Source organism: Salvelinus alpinus, chromosome 6 (genome assembly GCF_045679555.1).
Source record: "Salvelinus alpinus chromosome 6, SLU_Salpinus.1, whole genome shotgun sequence".
NCBI lineage: Eukaryota > Metazoa > Chordata > Actinopteri > Salmoniformes > Salmonidae > Salvelinus > Salvelinus alpinus.
The window spans coordinates 11002486-11023241 of record NC_092091.1 but is presented as its reverse complement, the minus strand read 5'-3'; the positions used below and the strand labels follow the sequence as shown (position 1 = coordinate 11023241).

Genomic DNA, 20756 nt, shown 5'->3' with positions numbered 1-20756 from the left:
ATCCAGCATGTCTGTGTGATCCACTCATAAATGTGTGTTGCTGATTTATTACTGTGTCCAAAAACTTTTGCCGCGGTGCACAGAACCAAATTCAGAAGGTGGGAGTTGCAATGCACATATACCGCTTGCTTAAATGTTTGCTTTAGTAGGACAGGTACCCCTCCTCTGTATCCTGATGTAACATGGATAGCTAGTTAGTGGGGTGCGCGCTAATAGCGTTTGTCAGTGACATTGAAGTAGTTGTTCCTCTTGCTCTGCAAGGGCCGCTGCTTTTGTGGAACGATGGGTAACGATGCTTTGAGGGTGGCTGTTGTCGATTTGTGCAGAGGGTCCCTGGTTCGAGCCCAGGTAGGGGCGAGGAGAGGGACGGAAGCAAAACTGTTACTGACATGACTGAAGTGCCATCGAAATAAAAACCCACACACAGAGTGGTATCCAACTCCAGTGGTTGCAACACTTCAAGTATTTGAGAAATTCCTTGTGCAGATAAATCAGCGGTTTCCATAAACCCAACAGCTCTTTTCTTTAAATCATTCCAGCACGAATGTATCGGAAGCACACAGCAATAAGTTCTCATTTAGATTGATCTTTATATTCAACTGCTAGCATGTCAAAATACGTGGAAGAAGCAGAATGAACTTCACCTTGTATCCTGCACAGTAACAATGATGCTGCATGCTCCAGCAACTCCTTCTGAATTTCGGGGCTCATAAGTGGTATTGTGAGGTAACTCATTAAGCCTGTTTTGTATTTCTGAGTCATACTTTGAGATGAAATTGAAGATTTCTAAAAAGTGACCTTTGTTGGTTGCCTCTTCGTGTGTCTCTATGTCCTCTGATTGGAATATCCTGCTTTGCACACATTAGCACAATATCTATGACTACTTTAACATGTGCACGGTTTCTTTCTATGAAATCCATGTTTGCATCACCATACATTTGGTTCAACACAGTCCCACAACTTCTAGGCCCGTGGGTCGCCTTGTAGGATTCACATGTTGCAAGGGCACTAGCATGTAATTTGCTATTCTCGTGTTTGCAGCAAGCATTTCTAGTGAGTTTCCAGTTTTTAAATCCATCTCGTATAAATCGAATTCGCCATTAGCCCCAGGAAAGTGCCTACAAAACTTGTGCTTTACTATACTCAATCCACACGAACTGGTCATACCACCTTGAAGAGAAGCAGCGTGATTTGCCATTTATCATACTTGAAGGGAACTTTGCTAGCTTTGGTTGACAAGCTGGTTCATCAACGGCAGACACGTCTGTCGGTGGACCTACTGAAGGTTTTCCCCCGCCCGCAGCATCAAGAATGAGAGGAGACGGTGGGGTAGGCAAACATGCCTGGCTCAATGTGGCATTGGCGGTTGTTTCTATCCTGGCGCCACCTGTTTATGTCTTATTCTGGAAGCTATCGGTAGATTGATCCAAATTATTTTCAGGCACGCACACAACTTTAACTCCAGATGTCTTTTTTTGAAAAACCCAGCGATCGACATTTTGGTTTGTAATTGCTAGAACTACTAAATGACCGTAGCTGGTGAGTCACTTCGAGTAAACTTGCGCGGTAGAGCTTGCTATCTTATGCGCTATGAAGTTTAGCCATGTGACGTTGCCAGGTTTTTGATGTAAACCACAGTATGAGTTTTTTCTTAAATGTAACCAACAGTCGGCGCCAACTTGATTGTCGCGGACTATTTCTTTGTTACATTATAATAAAATGACCAATAGACAATAAATCTCACATGCGTTAATTTTTTAAAATGTAATAAAATTAAACAATTTATATTGAATAATTTCTGGATTTTTTGGGGGGGTAGGCCTGAGATCAAACTGGGCAGGTTCTACCCGTGGCTACGCCACTGCTACAGATAGCAAGTTAATTATTTCACATCTCTGAAAAGATTTGTAATGTTGTACTTGTTGTGCTAATGTTGGGTTTTTGAGCTATCGCCCAATCGACTCCCATTCACTCCTTGACGGAAAGCTCTCCTTGTCCCATAATCGCCCAGAATGCACCGCGCGACCCATTGGCCTAGCATAGGCAACGTTTCCCATCTCCTCAAAAATATATCTGCTGTTGCGAATGTTAGACTCCCCTGAGAGGCACATCCATCTGCAGGTTGAACATGGTGATATTGTAGACTCCTAAATTGATGGTGCAGTTTGTTTAGGCGATTACAGCTAACTAGTATTAATGTGTGTAGCTACGTTTGCTTGCTTGCTAGCTAGCTAGCCAGTCAGCCCATAGAGAGAGCATTGCATTGTGGATTTTGTAGTCAACCTGAGATGCCTCAGATTTACACAACGATCCATGTTGCTACCAACCGTTTTAGAAAGCCGAAATGAAGCATTTGATCACAAAAATATTGTTCTCAAATATTAGTGTTATTTAACACTGTAAATTAAAGGAATGAGTGGTTTTGGGTGGATTTTCCTTTGAGTATCAAAAGTCAATGGAATTGCTAAAATATACTTCCAAGTATCAAAAGTAAAAGTATATAAATCATTTCAAATTCCTTATATTAAGCAAACCAGATGTCACTATTTTAACGTTTAATTTTATTTTTACGGATATCCAGGGACACACTCCAACACTCGGGCATAATTTACAAACGAAGCATTTGTGTTTAGTGAGTCCAACAGGTCAGAGGCAGTCGAGATGACCAGGGATGTTCTCTTGATTTAGTGTGTGAATTGGAACATTTTCCTGTCCTGCTAAGCATCAAAATGCAACGAGTACTTTTGGGTGTCAGGGAAAATGTATGGTAAAAAATACATTATTTTCTTTAAGAATGTAGTGATGTCAAACTTGTCAAATATAAATAATAAAGTACAGATACCCATAACTACTTTAAATAATTTTTACTTAAGTACTTTACACTACTGATTATTAATCTCGGGCTCAGTAGACTTTGTGGTCTGTCTACTATGTCCTTATTAGTGATGATTAGTCAAGTCATGTTTGTGTTTTTACAAGTTCATCCAGAGTGTATGTCTGCCTGGTTATTTAATTACCTGTCTGACAGTCAGCTGTTTGTCTGTCGCTGTCTGTCTCACTGTGACCATGTGTCCCTGTCCCCAACCAGGTCCTCTCCGAGACCTTGCCCACCTCCTCCAAGGGCACCTCCTATCGCCTCTTCCCCTCATGCTCGTGCCAGTCCCCCGAGATTAAACAGACTGGCCTAGGTGGGTATCTGGTTTCTGTCCCCCTGTACCAACCACTGCTGCCACTGTCATATTTCTGTCCCCCTGACATCAGCACTATCTCACTGATCTCTCTGGGTTATGTGAACTACCTCACTATCTGTTGGCTCTCTCTCGTGTTCTCTTTCTCTCATAGCTGCCATCATTGCGTACAGTAGGTAGGTCCAGCAACCAAAGCTCCCAGGCCAGAGTAGCCTAGACTCTGTAAGTCAGAGTAGCCTAGACTCTGTAATCAGAGTAGCCTAGACTATGTAAGTCAGAGTAGCCTAGACTATGTAGGTCAGAGTAGCCTAGACTATGTAGGTCAGAGTAGCCTAGACTATGTAGGTCTGAGTAGCCTAGACTATGTAGGTCTGAGTAGCCTAGACTATGTAGGTCAGAGTAGCCTAGACTATGTAGGTCTGAGTAGCCTAGACTATGTAGGTCAGAGTAGCCTAGACTATGTAGGTCAGAGTAGCCTAGACTATGTAGGTCTGAGTAGCCTAGACTATGTAGGTCAGAGTAGCCTAGACTATGTAGGTCTGAGTAGCCTAGACTATGTAGGTCAGAGTAGCCTAGACTATGTAGGTCTGAGTAGCCTAGACTATGTAGGTCAGAGTAGCCTAGACTATGTAGGTCAGAGTAGCCTAGACTATGTAGGTCTGAGTAGCCTAGACTATGTAGGTCTGAGTAGCCTAGACTATGTAGGTCAGAGTAGCCTAGACTATGTAGGTCTGAGTAGCCTAGACTATGTAGGTCAGAGTAGCCTAGACTATGTAGGTCAGAGTAGCCTAGACTATGTAGGTCAGAGTAGCCTAGACTATGTAGGTCAGAGTAGCCTAGACTATGTAGGTCAGAGTAGCCTAGACTATGTAGGTCTGAGTAGCCTAGACTATGTAGGTCTGAGTAGCCTAGACTATGTAGGTCAGAGTAGCCTAGACTATGTAGGTCTGAGTAGCCTAGACTATGTAGGTCAGAGTAGCCTAGACTATGTAGGTCTGAGTAGCCTAGACTATGTAGGTCAGAGTAGCCTAGACTATGTAGGTCTGAGTAGCCTAGACTATGTAGGTCTGAGTAGCCTAGACTATGTAGGTCTGAGTAGCCTAGACTATGTAGGTCAGAGTAGCCTAGACTATGTAGGTCAGAGTAGCCTAGACTATGTAGGTCAGAGTAGCCTAGACTATGTAGGTCTGAGTAGCCTAGACTATGTAGGTCTGAGTAGCCTAGACTATGTAGGTCTGAGTAGCCTAGACTATGTAGGTCAGAGTAGCCTAGACTATGTAGGTCAGAGTAGCCTAGACTATGTAGGTCAGAGTAGCCTAGACTATGTAGGTCTGAGTAGCCTAGACTATGTAGGTCAGAGTAGCCTAGACTATGTAGGTCTGAGTAGCCTAGACTATGTAGGTCAGAGTAGCCTAGACTATGTAGGTCAGAGTAGCCTAGACTATGTAGGTCTGAGTAGCCTAGACTATGTAGGTCTGAGTAGCCTAGACTATGTAGGTCTGAGTAGCCTAGACTATGTAGGTCTGAGTAGCCTAGACTATGTAGGTCTGAGTAGCCTAGACTATGTAGGTCAGAGTAGCCTAGACTATGTAGGTCAGAGTAGCCTAGACTATGTAGGTCAGAGTAGCCTAGACTATGTAGGTCAGAGTAGCCTAGACTATGTAGGTCTGAGTAGCCTAGACTATGTAGGTCTGAGTAGCCTAGACTATGTAGGTCTGAGTAGCCTAGACTATGTAGGTCTGAGTAGCCTAGACTATGTAGGTCTGAGTAGCCTAGACTATGTAGGTCTGAGTAGCCTAGACTATGTAGGTCTGAGTAGCCTAGACTATGTAGGTCTGAGTAGCCTAGACTATGTAGGTCTGAGTAGCCTAGACTATGTAGGTCTGAGTAGCCTAGACTATGTAGGTCTGAGTAGCCTAGACTATGTAGGTCTGAGTAGCCTAGACTATGTAGGTCTGAGTAGCCTAGACTATGTAGGTCAGAGTAGCCTAGACTATGTAGGTCAGAGTAGCCTAGACTATGTAGGTCAGAGTAGCCTAGACTATGTAGGTCTGAGTAGCCTAGACTATGTAGGTCTGAGTAGCCTAGACTATGTAGGTCTGAGTAGCCTAGACTATGTAGGTCAGAGTAGCCTAGACTATGTAGGTCTGAGTAGCCTAGACTATGTAGGTCTGAGTAGCCTAGACTATGTAGGTCTGAGTAGCCTAGACTATGTAGGTCTGAGTAGCCTAGACTATGTAGGTCAGAGTAGCCTAGACTATGCAGGTCAGAGTAGCCTAGACTATGTAGGTCAGAGTAGCCTAGACTATGTAGGTCAGAGTAGCCTAGACTATGTAGGTCTGAGTAGCCTAGACTATGTAGGTCTGAGTAGCCTAGACTATGTAGGTCTGAGTAGCCTAGACTATGTAGGTCAGAGTAGCCTAGACTATGTAGGTCAGAGTAGCCTAGACTATGTAGGTCAGAGTAGCCTAGACTATGTAGGTCAGAGTAGCCTAGACTATGTAGGTCAGAGTAGCCTAGACTATGTAGGTCAGAGTAGCCTAGACTATGTAGGTCAGAGTAGCCTAGACTATGTAGGTCAGAGTAGCCTAGACTATGTAGGTCAGAGTAGCCTAGGCTATGTAGGTCAGAGTAGCCTAGGCTATGTAGGTCTGAGTAGCCTAGACTATGTAGGTCAGAGTAGCCTAGACTATGTAGGTCAGAGTAGCCTAGACTATGTAGGTCTGAGTAGCCTAGACTATGTAGGTCTGAGTAGCCTAGACTATGTAGGTCTGAGTAGCCTAGACTATGGAGGTCGGAGTAGCCTAGACTATGTAGGTCAGAGTAGCCTAGACTATGTAGGTCAGAGTAGCCTAGACTATGTAGGTCAGAGTAGCCTAGACTATGTAGGTCAGAGTAGCCTAGACTATGTAGGTCAGAGTAGCCTAGACTATGTAGGTCAGAGTAGCCTAGACTATGTAGGTCAGAGTAGCCTAGACTATGTAGGTCTGAGTAGCCTAGACTATGTAGGTCAGAGTAGCCTAGACTATGTAGGTCAGAGTAGCCTAGACTATGTAGGTCAGAGTAGCCTAGACTATGTAGGTCTGAGTAGCCTAGACTATGTAGGTCTGAGTAGCCTAGACTATGTAGGTCTGAGTAGCCTAGACTATGTAGGTCTGAGTAGCCTAGACTATGTAGGTCTGAGTAGCCTAGACTATGTAGGTCTGAGTAGCCTAGACTATGTAGGTCTGAGTAGCCTAGACTATGTAGGTCTGAGTAGCCTAGACTATGTAGGTCTGAGTAGCCTAGACTATGTAGGTCAGAGTAGCCTAGACTATGTAGGTCAGAGTAGCCTAGACTATGTAGGTCAGAGTAGCCTAGACTATGTAGGTCAGAGTAGCCTAGACTATGTAGGTCAGAGTAGCCTAGACTATGTAGGTCAGAGTAGCCTAGACTATGTAGGTCAGAGTAGCCTAGACTATGTAGGTCTGAGTAGCCTAGACTATGTAGGTCTGAGTAGCCTAGACTATGTAGGTCTGAGTAGCCTAGACTATGTAGGTCAGAGTAGCCTAGACTATGTAGGTCAGAGTAGCCTAGACTATGTAGGTCTGAGTAGCCTAGACTATGTAGGTCAGAGTAGCCTAGACTATGTAGGTCAGAGTAGCCTAGACTATGTAGGTCTGAGTAGCCTAGACTATGTAGGTCTGAGTAGCCTAGACTATGTAGGTCTGAGTAGCCTAGACTATGTAGGTCTGAGTAGCCTAGACTATGTAGGTCTGAGTAGCCTAGACTATGTAGGTCTGAGTAGCCTAGACTATGTAGGTCAGAGTAGCCTAGACTATGTAGGTCAGAGTAGCCTAGACTATGTAGGTCTGAGTAGCCTAGACTATGTAGGTCTGAGTAGCCTAGACTATGTAGGTCAGAGTAGCCTAGACTATGTAGGTCAGAGTAGCCTAGACTATGTAGGTCAGAGTAGCCTAGACTATGTAGGTCAGAGTAGCCTAGACTATGTAGGTCAGAGTAGCCTAGACTATGTAGGTCAGAGTAGCCTAGACTATGTAGGTCAGAGTAGCCTAGACTATGTAGGTCAGAGTAGCCTAGACTATGTAGGTCAGAGTAGCCTAGACTATGTAGGTCAGAGTAGCCTAGACTATGTAGGTCAGAGTAGCCTAGACTATGTAGGTCAGAGTAGCCTAGACTATGTAGGTCAGAGTAGCCTAGACTATGTAGGTCAGAGTAGCCTAGACTATGTAGGTCAGAGTAGCCTAGACTATGTAGGTCTGAGTAGCCTAGACTATGTAGGTCTGAGTAGCCTAGACTATGTAGGTCTGAGTAGCCTAGACTATGTAGGTCAGAGTAGCCTAGACTATGTAGGTCTGAGTAGCCTAGACTATGTAGGTCTGAGTAGCCTAGACTATGTAGGTCTGAGTAGCCTAGACTATGTAGGTCTGAGTAGCCTAGACTATGTAGGTCTGAGTAGCCTAGACTATGTAGGTCAGAGTAGCCTAGACTATGTAGGTCTGAGTAGCCTAGACTATGTAGGTCTGAGTAGCCTAGACTATGTAGGTCTGAGTAGCCTAGACTATGTAGGTCAGAGTAGCCTAGACTATGTAGGTCAGAGTAGCCTAGACTATGTAGGTCAGAGTAGCCTAGACTATGTAGGTCTGAGTAGCCTAGACTATGTAGGTCAGAGTAGCCTAGACTATGTAGGTCTGAGTAGCCTAGACTATGTAGGTCTGAGTAGCCTAGACTATGTAGGTCAGAGTAGCCTAGACTATGTAGGTCAGAGTAGCCTAGACTATGTAGGTCTGAGTAGCCTAGACTATGTAGGTCTGAGTAGCCTAGACTATGTAGGTCTGAGTAGCCTAGACTATGTAGGTCTGAGTAGCCTAGACTATGTAGGTCTGAGTAGCCTAGACTATGTAGGTCTGAGTAGCCTAGACTATGTAGGTCAGAGTAGCCTAGACTATGTAGGTCAGAGTAGCCTAGACTATGTAGGTCAGAGTAGCCTAGACTATGTAGGTCAGAGTAGCCTAGACTATGTAGGTCAGAGTAGCCTAGACTATGTAGGTCAGAGTAGCCTAGACTATGTAGGTCAGAGTAGCCTAGACTATGTAGGTCTGAGTAGCCTAGACTATGTAGGTCTGAGTAGCCTAGACTATGTAGGTCTGAGTAGCCTAGACTATGTAGGTCAGAGTAGCCTAGACTATGTAGGTCAGAGTAGCCTAGACTATGTAGGTCTGAGTAGCCTAGACTATGTAGGTCAGAGTAGCCTAGACTATGTAGGTCAGAGTAGCCTAGACTATGTAGGTCTGAGTAGCCTAGACTATGTAGGTCTGAGTAGCCTAGACTATGTAGGTCTGAGTAGCCTAGACTATGTAGGTCTGAGTAGCCTAGACTATGTAGGTCAGAGTAGCCTAGACTATGTAGGTCAGAGTAGCCTAGACTATGTAGGTCTGAGTAGCCTAGACTATGTAGGTCTGAGTAGCCTAGACTATGTAGGTCAGAGTAGCCTAGACTATGTAGGTCAGAGTAGCCTAGACTATGTAGGTCAGAGTAGCCTAGACTATGTAGGTCAGAGTAGCCTAGACTATGTAGGTCAGAGTAGCCTAGACTATGTAGGTCAGAGTAGCCTAGACTATGTAGGTCAGAGTAGCCTAGACTATGTAGGTCAGAGTAGCCTAGACTATGTAGGTCAGAGTAGCCTAGACTATGTAGGTCAGAGTAGCCTAGACTATGTAGGTCAGAGTAGCCTAGACTATGTAGGTCAGAGTAGCCTAGACTATGTAGGTCAGAGTAGCCTAGACTATGTAGGTCTGAGTAGCCTAGACTATGTAGGTCTGAGTAGCCTAGACTATGTAGGTCTGAGTAGCCTAGACTATGTAGGTCAGAGTAGCCTAGACTATGTAGGTCTGAGTAGCCTAGACTATGTAGGTCTGAGTAGCCTAGACTATGTAGGTCTGAGTAGCCTAGACTATGTAGGTCTGAGTAGCCTAGACTATGTAGGTCTGAGTAGCCTAGACTATGTAGGTCAGAGTAGCCTAGACTATGTAGGTCTGAGTAGCCTAGACTATGTAGGTCTGAGTAGCCTAGACTATGTAGGTCTGAGTAGCCTAGACTATGTAGGTCAGAGTAGCCTAGACTATGTAGGTCAGAGTAGCCTAGACTATGTAGGTCAGAGTAGCCTAGACTATGTAGGTCTGAGTAGCCTAGACTATGTAGGTCAGAGTAGCCTAGACTATGTAGGTCTGAGTAGCCTAGACTATGTAGGTCTGAGTAGCCTAGACTATGTAGGTCAGAGTAGCCTAGACTATGTAGGTCAGAGTAGCCTAGACTATGTAGGTCTGAGTAGCCTAGACTATGTAGGTCTGAGTAGCCTAGACTATGTAGGTCTGAGTAGCCTAGACTATGTAGGTCTGAGTAGCCTAGACTATGTAGGTCAGAGTAGCCTAGACTATGTAGGTCTGAGTAGCCTAGACTATGTAGGTCTGAGTAGCCTAGACTATGTAGGTCAGAGTAGCCTAGACTATGTAGGTCTGAGTAGCCTAGACTATGTAGGTCAGAGTAGCCTAGACTATGTAGGTCAGAGTAGCCTAGACTATGTAGGTCAGAGTAGCCTAGACTATGTAGGTCTGAGTAGCCTAGACTATGTAGGTCTGAGTAGCCTAGACTATGTAGGTCAGAGTAGCCTAGACTATGTAGGTCTGAGTAGCCTAGACTATGTAGGTCAGAGTAGCCTAGACTATGTAGGTCAGAGTAGCCTAGACTATGTAGGTCAGAGTAGCCTAGACTATGTAGGTCTGAGTAGCCTAGACTATGTAGGTCTGAGTAGCCTAGACTATGTAGGTCTGAGTAGCCTAGACTATGTAGGTCAGAGTAGCCTAGACTATGTAGGTCAGAGTAGCCTAGACTATGTAGGTCAGAGGTCAATAGAGAATGTATCTAAGGTCGTGTTCCAAATGTGTTCATACTTGTTTCTTAAATCCATGACGTCCTGTGAGTCCATGATCCCACCAGATGTTGATGTCAGTCACCTTTCCCAGAAGGCCTTAGAGGGGCTTCACCACCTCTCTGATCAGGGAAGAGGTGCAGGTGTTTGGAGTATCTCTCACACACACACACACACTTACACACACACACACACACACACACACACACACACACACACACACACACACACACACACACACACACACACACACACACACACACACACACACACACACACACACACACACACACACACACAGCTCCCTTGGCAACAGTGATCTGCGCTTACTAAGAACTGCATGATATGCAATGAGGACTAACCACTTCCTCCCTACCCCCACCCCGCTCCTCTCTCCCATCCCGCTCCTCTCTCCCATCCCGCTCCTCTCCCTCATCCCGCTCCTCTCTTCCACCCCGCGGATCTTCCACAACAGGGTTCCTGTGCTCGGGCCTCTTCAGTACCTCTGTCCTGGGGGTGTCCTCTAGCACCCCCAACGTTTGGGACTACGTCCGCACCCACTACCGCAAACCCCCCCCCTGCCCCCCTGTTTGCCTTTTCGAGATGGTACGGCTCCTTTATCGATCTCTATCTCCCACCTGTTCTTCGTTGAATCGGCCCTACTATATAGTGTAAGACTACCTTGAAGATTTGAAATGGCGTCCCGAGCTGATGTTTAGATCCTGTTTCCTTCGATCTGGTTCTTCCAACCTTAGTGGACAAGAGGTTATTATTTGAACAGAAAAGTTATCGAAAGAGCCCTCCTCTTTTCCTGCCTCTTGTCGTCAGCCTCTAAGAGCAGCGCTGTCGAACTAATTCGCTCTTCAACCAGTTCCAGGAAGAGCCACACTGAAAATTGGTTGTTACCTCGCCGTCAAAATTTGCCAAAGAAATGTGGGGGAGTTTTCTATGCTCCCTGACTGTCCTAGCTTTCATTTCGGGTAATTATTAACACGCCGTGCACAGTCAAGAAACTGTTTATGAATTTCAGGTCCATTATCAGTTCTATAGTTTTCAATGTGGTTTTAGTCATTTGACAGGCCTGCTTTAGAGCAATCCTCTGCTTGAGTGATCCCCCCCCCCCAACAGCATGACAGTGACCACATTCGTGATTATATGCTAAGAATTGTTTGTCCATACAGTGTATGCAGAGCATGATTTGTTAAAAACCGTGTTTGTTAAAAACCCTGGTATATAAAGGACAATACTGTATGACCTGCCCCATGCATGTGGAGAGGATAGGTTGTCCCACTGTGGGTTGAACTGAAGTTCCCCACGTTGTCCACTGGGTGGCACTGTGTACTGTTTCCACTATGCAGGTGATGTCACACTTTATGAAACGGTTGCTTTAATGTTATGCTTTGAGATGTTACGTCATTGTTTGCTTGTTTGAGACTACAGAGTGTGACAAGTGTGGGGTTTTGAAATAACACCAATGTTTTTCTATGACGTATGGGGGGGGTTTATCTCCGGTGTTTTAAAGTGTGTGTTTTTGCAAACGTCTATTTCTCGTAATGCACTGGTAGGTTACAAAGACGAATAAGCAATAATGATTGTGTTTACAGATACACCTCCCATAATCCAGATGATTACAGTATTTTAATATATAACACATGTTCAATATAACAGGATGTTCAAATGTCACTTGCCTTCATCGTATGGTTCATTTCGTACGTTTCAGATGGTTTTGGCATGGCAATAGACTGAACAGTCAGTCAGTGTTCCAGAGAGATTTAAAACAAGATAAAGGACATTTTAGGTAACTTCTTCAAAAGCCCACTTCACCAGTGCTTAATGTTGCGCAGGGGTCTAAGGCACTGCTATCTCGGTGCAAGAGGCGTCACTACAGTCCCCGGTTCGAATCCAGGCTGTATCACATCCGGCCGTGATTGGGAGTCTCATAGTGCGGCGCAACAATTTGGCCCAGCGTCGTCTGGGTTTGGCCGGGGGGGTAGGCCGTCATTGTAAAATAAGAATTTGTTCTTTAACTGACTTGCCTCGTTAAATAAATCATAATAATATCAGTCCTCTGTCTGAATTCAGAACAATCACAGCTGAGTTGTTCATTCACTCATCCGCGGAAGACACGTTTCAGTTGAATGCATTCAGTTGTACAACAAGACTTAGGTATATCCATTTCCCCTCCACATTCTCTGTCATTCCTCTGTTAACCCTTCCCATGCTGCGTATGTCTCACCACCAACAGAGAGACACCGACAGAGAGACACAGACACAGTGGACACATAATAAGGCTGCAGCATTAGAGAGGGGCTCTACTTCAGAGAGTTTGAAGACACACATGGGGTCAGGAAAACACACACACACACACACACGTACATATGCCCTCCGATACAAGGTACAAGCGTGTTCACAGTTAACCTGTGGGCCTCAGTAACACCATTACCCTTCTTATTTCCTCAGAGCTCTTCTCTATGCCGGCAGTAAAGAGATTTTCTGTGTCGTTTGCCAGGCATCCGACTAATGGTATGTCTGCCTTTTTAAAAAACAAATATTTTTTAAGTATACCTTGCCACTCAGTTTCCCTTCATCTTGCATGTCTTTTGGGGGAAACAACTATATTTTGGTTTGATATTGGCTGCATAATGACGTTATTATGCCAGAATCTCAATATCTCTTGAGTTTTCTACTTCACAAGACTTCCTGTCTTCACCATCTGTTTGGTTTTTGGACCCTCACTCTTAACACCATCCGTGTTCTGCCTTGACACTGATTTTCACCTGTTAATACGCGTCTCTCTGACCCACGGTTTTCCCACAGGATGGGTATATGTGTGTGGAATATATCGCGTTGTGTGGCTGTGTGTACACATCATCACATGCTCCTTTTGTTCATTCAAACCCATTGTCTGGGGAGACGGTTAGCTCCTCCACCGTTCCAGTTTACTTTTTGATTAGGATAACCCGTGTGTTTAAAGCGAATTAATATCCTTTCAAAAACATCCTTTTATTTCTGAATTAACTGGCAAATCTCTTGTTCAACTCTTGAGAGATCTTTCAATTTGACCCAATGAAAACGTGAGTTCATGCTAAACCTACTAATTTAATACGATGGGTAAAGAATGAAATGGTTTTAACATGAAACCTGTCCCATCACTCATAACCATGTCGGTGAATCTATTAATTTAATTTTAAGGAATGGTTGGTGTTCAAACGTGGCCGAACCAATTGGTGACCAAACGAGAGAGGCATTCACATAACACTGTGCTATGGAAGAGAGACTGCGGTATACGTGTTGCTATACAGTACCAGTCAAAAGTTTGGACACCTACTCATTCAAGGGTTTTTCTTTATTTTTCTTTAGTTTTGAAGAATCTAAAATATATTTTGATATGTTGAACACTTTTTTGGTTACTACATGATTCCATATGTGTTATTTCATAGTTTTGATGTCTTCACTATTTTTTTACAATGTAGAAAATAGTTAAAAGAAAAAAAAATAAACTTTGAATGAGTAGGTGTGTACAAACTTTTGACTGGTACTGTGTCTGAACATGTGTCCACAAGAATACCCATTAAAGGGGAAATTGACTAATTTTTATTTATTCCGTCTGTTTTACTGATTTCAATTGAGTCATGTTGCTATGCACTGTGCTATGAAATATATTACTATGTTATAGGTGTCCACGCAGTGGTTGGATGAGTTTGTCATGCATGGGTGAGTCCTGTTGTATCTCTCAAACAATGTATAGGACCTGAGCTGCTGTGGTAAGAAAGTAACAGTGGTTGAATTGAGAATTTTTGCCCGACACAATGACTTTACTGTTGGGGCTGTACAGATACAAGTCAATGTTTTGTGAATTGCACTTGATTGTATTTTCCTGTAGCTTGGAGAATGACGAAGGAGAGGGACACATTGAAACTGCCGACTCTGGGCCTGGCTCTCACCCAGTTAAACTGAGTGAATTTGGCATTGAATTATAGGTAAATAGCAGTATTAGATGTTATCCAAGTGCCTGGGTCATCTGGCTACTAAGACCGGACCAGACGCCTCCCCCCTGTGCTAGGACCGGACGCTTCCCCCCTGTGCTAGGACCGGACGCGTCCCCCCGTGCTAGGACCGGACGCCTCCCCCCTGTGCTAGGACCGGACGCGTCCCCCCGTGCTAGGACCGGACGCGTCCCCCCGTGCTAGGACCGGACGCGCCCCCCCGTGCTAGGACCGGACGCGTCCCCCCGTGCTAGGACCGGACGCGCCCCCCCGTGCTAGGACCGGACGCGTCCCCCCGTGCTAGGAAATAAAGCTGTATAAGTTGGCAGTACTTACCGAAAAGTGAGGTGGACAAATGGTGTAGTGTCTCCAACAGGGGTATGCTCAGATTAGAGGCACAGTAACCCTTCTATTCATACGACCGGTAGTTCTCAACAAGACTTCCTCATCCGTGTAACCAACCTTCTCCGTCTGCTCATTAACACCTGTTGTCTTTGGTTCAGACCTCTATATGTTGTTTTGCCATTAATGAAGTTAGCCATCCACAGTCAAGGTGTTACAATATTGTGTTGGCATGAAAGATGCATTAGATCAAAGGAAACGTTTGAGATCGACTCGGTGCTAGTCCTTGTCTGAGGCAGATATCTCTGTCTGTGCAATTGTTTTGTCTTTCTGGGGTGATATACAGAGCATTCAGAAAATATTCAGACCCCTTGGCTTTTTCCACATTTTGTTATGTTACAGCCTTATTTTAAAATTCATTTAATATATTTTTTTTACTCCTCAATCTACTCACAATACCCCATAATGACAAAGCGAAAACAGGTTTTCAGAAATACAGAAATATCTTATTTACATAAGTATTCAGACCCTTTGCTATGAGACTTGAAATTGAGCTCAGTTGCATCCTGTTTCCATTGATCCTACAACTTGATTGGAGTCCACCTGTGGTAAATTCAATTGATTGAATATGATTTGGAGAGTCACACACATGTCAGAGCAAAAACCAAGCCATGAGGTCGAAGGAATTGTTCTGAGAGCTCAGAGACAGGATTGTGTTTGGGCACAGATCTGGGGAAGGGTACCAAAACATTTCTGCAGCATTGAAGGTCCCCAAGAACACAGTGGCCTCCATCATTCTTCAATGGAAGAAGTTTGGAACCACCAAGAATCTTCCTAGAGCTGGCCACCTGGCCAAACTGGACAATCGGGGGAGAAGGGCCTTGATCAGGGAGTTGACCAAGAACCCGATGGTCACTCTGACAGAGCTCCAGAGTTCCTCTGTGGAGATGGGAGAACCTTCCAGAAGAATAATCATCTCTGCAGCACTCCGCCAATCAGGCCTTTATGGTAGAGTAGCCAGACGGAAGCCACTCCTCAGTAAAAGGCACATGACAGCCCGCTTGGAGTTTGCCGTGAGAAACATGAGTCTCTGGTATGATGAAACCAAGATTGAACTATTTGGCCTGAATGCCAAGCGTCACGTCTGGAGGAAGCCTGGCACCATCCCTACGGTGAAGTGTGGTGGTGGCAGCATTATGCTGTGAGGATGTTTTTCAGCAGCAGGGACAGGGAGACTAGTCAGGATTGAGGGAAAGATGAATGGCGCAAAGTACAGAGAGATATTGATTTTAGAATAAGGCTGTAGCGTAGCAAAAAGTCAAGAGGTCTGAATACTTTCCAAATGCACTGTAGGTACTACCCATATTACCCATAAGTCTCTCTGATCCCATTGTCTGGTATTCTGGTTGACCCTGAATACTTTCCAAATGCACTGTAGATACTACCCATAAGCCTCTGTTCCGGTTGTTGACCGTTGTATGAATTCCAGATTACACCCTGTTTGGATTCTACATGAAAACATTGATGCCTCGTTTTGTAGTTGCAGTTCAGTGTTACGTCTGGAATGAAAGCATTGTCCTTTCTTTGATGTTGAGAAGCCTTGTGACTTACTGGTGTTCGTGATCAGCAAAGAGGCATTTTGACTGACATGCCTGTCAGCTTCCAATGTACATTACCCCATGAACATCAAAGATGGAGAGAACTGTAGCTCTGGACAGCGGTTAAATGTTTCTCCATCTGTCTTGTCGAATGGATGGGAGAGAGCCTGTTACCTGCAGCCTGGTTTCTTTATGAATGAGAGAGTCTCAGCCTCTTTAATATTGTGAACATGCTGGCCCGCCTACAGCCTTTCACTACTCTTCCTCAGAGCCCCTAGACTAGCACCATGTAGCCCAGCTGCTGAAGGGGCTCTCCTGTCTTGTTCCTCTCTGGACGGGGGCCATGGCCCTCCATCTGCAACAGTGCCCTTACCACCGGCGCCTTCTTCCGGAACCGTCTGGTGTCCAGCCAAGACCTCCCAGAGTGCCTCTACGGTCGGCCCCCTGTAGACCTCCCAGAGTGCCTCTACGGTCGGCACCCCTGTAGACCTCCCAGAGTGCCTCTACGGTCGGCCCCCCCGTAGACCTCCCAGAGTGCCTCTACGGTCGGCCCCCCGTAGACCTCCCAGAGTGCCTCTACGGTCGGCCCCCCGTAGACCTCCCAGAGTGCCTCTACGGTCGGCCCCCCGTAGACCTCCCAGAGTGCCTCTACGGTCGGCCCCCCGTAGACCTCCCAGAGTGCCTCTACGGTCGGCCCCCCCGTAGACCTCCCAGAGTGCCTCTACGGTCGGCCCCCCGTAGACCTCCCAGAGTGCCTCTACGGTCGGCCCCCCTGTAGACCTCCCAGAGTGCCTCTACGGTCGGCCCCTCCGTAGACCTCCCAGAGTGCCTCTACGGTCGGCCCCCCTGTAGACCTCCCAGAGTGCCTCTACGGTCGGCCCCCCGTAGACCTCCCAGAGTGCCTCTACGGTCGGCCCCCCTGTAGACCTCCCAGAGTGCCTCTACGGTCGGCCCCCCTGTAGACCTCCCAGAGTGCCTCTACGGTCGGCCCCCCCGTAGACCTCCCAGAGTGCCTCTACGGTCGGCCCTCCTGTAGACCTCCCAGAGTGCCTCTACGGTCGGCCCTCCTGTAGACCTCCCAGAGTGCCTCTACGGTCGGCCCCTCCGTAGACCTCCCAGAGTGCCTCTACGGTCGGCCCCCCCGTAGACCTCCCAGAGTGCCTCTACGGTCGGCCCCCCCGTAGACCTCCCAGAGTGCCTCTACGGTCGGCCCCCTGTAGACCTCCCAGAGTGCCTCTACGGTCGGCCCCCCTGTAGACCTCCCAGAGTGCCTCTATGGTCGGCCCCCCTGTAGACCTCCCAGAGTGCCTCTACGGTCGGCCCCCTGTAGACCTCCCAGAGTGCCTCTACGGTCGGCTCCCCTGTAGACCTCCCAGAGTGCCTCTACGGTCGGCCCCCCTGTAGACCTCCCAGAGTGCCTCTACGGTCGGCCCCCCGTAGACCTCCCAGAGTGCCTCTACGGTCGGCCCCCTGTAGACCTCCCATGTCCTACCCTCCACCTGTTCATGCAGTGCTGAGGCCGGGGTGCTGCCGATGCAGGCTTGTCGTATTGCTTCTCCTTTCTCTTTCATCTTCTCGGTCTCTTCCCTCTTCCGGTTTTGTCGCTTCTGTCCTCATTACTTTTTTAGATCTAATTCACTATCACTGTCTACATGACGTTTGTTGGCCTATTCCCTTCATGTCTGTCTCTCTCTCTCCTCTCTGTCTCTCTCTCTGTCTCTGCCTGAGAATGCAGCCGTGGCAACTATAAAGGGAGTGTTCATTCTCCAATCGATGGGTCAATATCCCTTACTCATTTTGCTGCTGAGGCTTTTAATCCAAAAGGATGTTTGCCAGCTTTCTCTTCAAGATCTTTACGGTGAAATTATTTTTAAAAAGTCCCTGCTAGGTGGAAAAATGTCGATCTGCCCTTGAGCAAAGCACTTAACCCTAATTGGTCCAGGGTCGCCGTCAATATTGGCTGATCCCTGGCCGTGACCCCGCTCTCCGAGGGCCGTGACCCCGCTCTCCGAGGGTGTCGCAGGGGAGTGCAATATGCAAAAAAACACATTTGCATTTCACACCACACACTTTCATATATTTGAAACAGGAAAGATATATAAGCACCCACTATTTGACCTTTTACATTCCAGTTGGGTATTCTGGCTGTCAAGATAGTTGTTTTACATATGGACACTTGATTGGAGTGATGTGGAGACTGCACTTTTGGAGGCCCTCCTGGCTACCATTGAAAATCCCTTAGCTCTCATGAATGATGTTTTGGTATTTTGGACCAGATTTAAGATCTGAGATCTGCGAAGAATATCTAGGTCATCTTGGCTTACCTCATTTTAATTGGCCGAGTAAGCGGTAGTCTGTCCTTAAACGACAGATTTTTAGGGGAGGATCTGGAGCTTCTGCGTCCCCCTTTTAAGCATACGCATCCCCACATGAGAGTACTAGACATCAGCCCAGAACTCTGTAGCTGGACAGGAAATCACTATTCCCTAGACTTGGAAGAGGTTGATAGGAATATTACATTTCCATAGGTAATTGACTGGGCACACTTGAATTGTCAAAGCCTGACGTTTTTTTTTCTCTCTCGTCTTACTTTATTTTTCCATTTCCCTCCTCCCTTACCACTCTGTGTTTTTTCATTACATATCTTAATTCGCTGCGTCTCTCTCCCTCTCTTGCTCTTCCACTCTGTTTGACGGGTAGTAAATTAAGGGTGCAGTGTAGCGTCAGTGTCTTCTGCTACATCTGGTGTGTGTGTGCTGAATTGAATACCCGTACGGAGTGGTAGGCTGCAACACGTAGCGAGGGAGGGGTGGAGACAGAGCGAGGCAAGCAGAGGGAGGAAGGGAAAGACAACAGAAAGCTAGAGATCTTATCAGGCCTTCTCCACGGACGTCTGGGTTGATATTCTTTAGCGACGTTATCAGATAATTTTTGGCAGGCAAAACGCTCTCATGTTGTACTCTGACCTTGTCTTGCCCAGGTGAATAATGATGCTGAAAACTGCTTATGGTTGAAACACGGCAAACTCAAAGACTCCACTAAAGGCTTCACCAATCACAACAACACTCTTTTGGTGGTTGGTGAAAGTCCATCCTGACCAAGTTGACTTGTTATTTCTGACATTAACACGTTGATTAATGGTTGGGGAAGAAACATTATGGCGGAATACTGTAAAATGCGGGCCTTGGAAGCCATTTGTGCTGACCATCGAAGTGCTGTTGGGATTTAGGTTACAACATTTGGACAGTTCGGGGAGAAGGCTGACAGCATGCATTCTGGGAAATGGATGACTGGATGACTCATTGCTTGACCTCATACATTCCTTGTTTTTGTGTGGTGCTGTCACTTCCATTGTGGTGTTATTTTGGGCTGCACTGTATGTCAAAGGATTGATTGGCCGCACAGGCCTGCTGGTGTGTGAAAAGCCTGTCGTCACACAACACAAGGCCTCAGGGCAGGACGTGTGTACTGTACGCCATTCGAGACGCAAAGCCTGTCCTTGGTCAAGCTGCTCTATGGCTTGGTACTCTTGTGTGAATGACTCAGCTGAATTTTGGCATGGTCCTTGCAGAGTGCCCTGAGGGACGCCCAATGTCTATCTTTCTCCGTCGAGGGATGTCACATTGAAAGGGGGCGGGGCTACGTGTTATATTACTGTATCGCCACGTCTCATAGCTCAGATGGAGGGGTGGTGCCACCGTGTGTTTGTGTGTCTCTTCTCCCATGCAGGCTTTGAAGGCTGCTCCATGGTGCCCTCTATCTACCCGCTGGAGACGTTGCACAACTCGCTGTCCCTCAAGCAGGTGGACAAGTTCCTCAATGCCGTGTGTGAGCACAGCAGCGATGCCCACGCCAAGACCATGAAAGGTAGGCATTCTAGTTAGAGCCATGCATTTAGAGAGTTGGGCCATTGAAGTTTCTGCATTATGATGCATTTACATTCTATGGCAGCCATGTTGGCTCCCCCATTAACATTACATGGGGAATAGAATGTCTAGAATGAGCATTATGATGCATTTACATGACACTACAACATTAATTCTAGGAGCGACATACCTAGCCTCTACGATACAGACCTGATCCAAGATCGGTTTGTGCTGTCGTACCAACTCCTATGATCATTGGCCTGATAATGACCATAAGTGTTGGCAAGATGGGAGAAACAGATCTGGGACCAGGCAAACAAATTCATATATTTGGTGTCAGTCATCAGTGTCTTTCTCAGTGGCATATAACACATCCACCTTTTATGATGTTTAGTAGCGAACATGATCGTTTCTCTCCAGCTCTCTCTGCCTTGTTCGACACGTCGAGTCAGGGGTACGGCCAAACACACATCTACCCCCCTCACCGAAAGCCCTGTCCTCCTCAGAAACTCCTGTCCGGCCCCCCGAATGCCCACTATGGTGTGAGTATAGCGACGTCCATGTTCTTCAGTCTTCATACATATTTCTTTAAAACATATCTAGCTCTTTTAAATGTGAGAATATTAAACGCTAAACGAAATACTGAGCATTAACATCACCATACTGTACTTGTACCACAGAGTAATATGCTGCGTTCTTTTGAGTACCAATTAGCTACAGTAGGCCTACCTGGCAGTCTGGCACCTCTGCTTCTCACAGTGCTATAGTGAGTTACAGAAGGCCTACCTGGCAGTCTGGCACCTCTGCTTATCATAGTGCTATAGTGAGTTACAGTAGGTCTACCTGGC

At 46.2% G+C, this 20756-nt stretch overlaps 1 protein-coding gene across 1 annotated transcript in view; it reads left to right on the top strand.

Moving 5' to 3' along the window:
• LOC139578130 (inositol hexakisphosphate and diphosphoinositol-pentakisphosphate kinase 1-like) overlaps positions 1 to 20756 on the top strand; it is a 70141-nt gene that overhangs the window by 45041 nt on the left and 4344 nt on the right. The window contains 5 exon segments of the mRNA XM_071405375.1: positions 3089 to 3188; positions 12577 to 12639; positions 19772 to 19909; positions 20329 to 20360; positions 20363 to 20450. Of these exon segments, the coding sequence (XP_071261476.1) occupies positions 3089 to 3188; positions 12577 to 12639; positions 19772 to 19909; positions 20329 to 20360; positions 20363 to 20450 (421 nt within the window).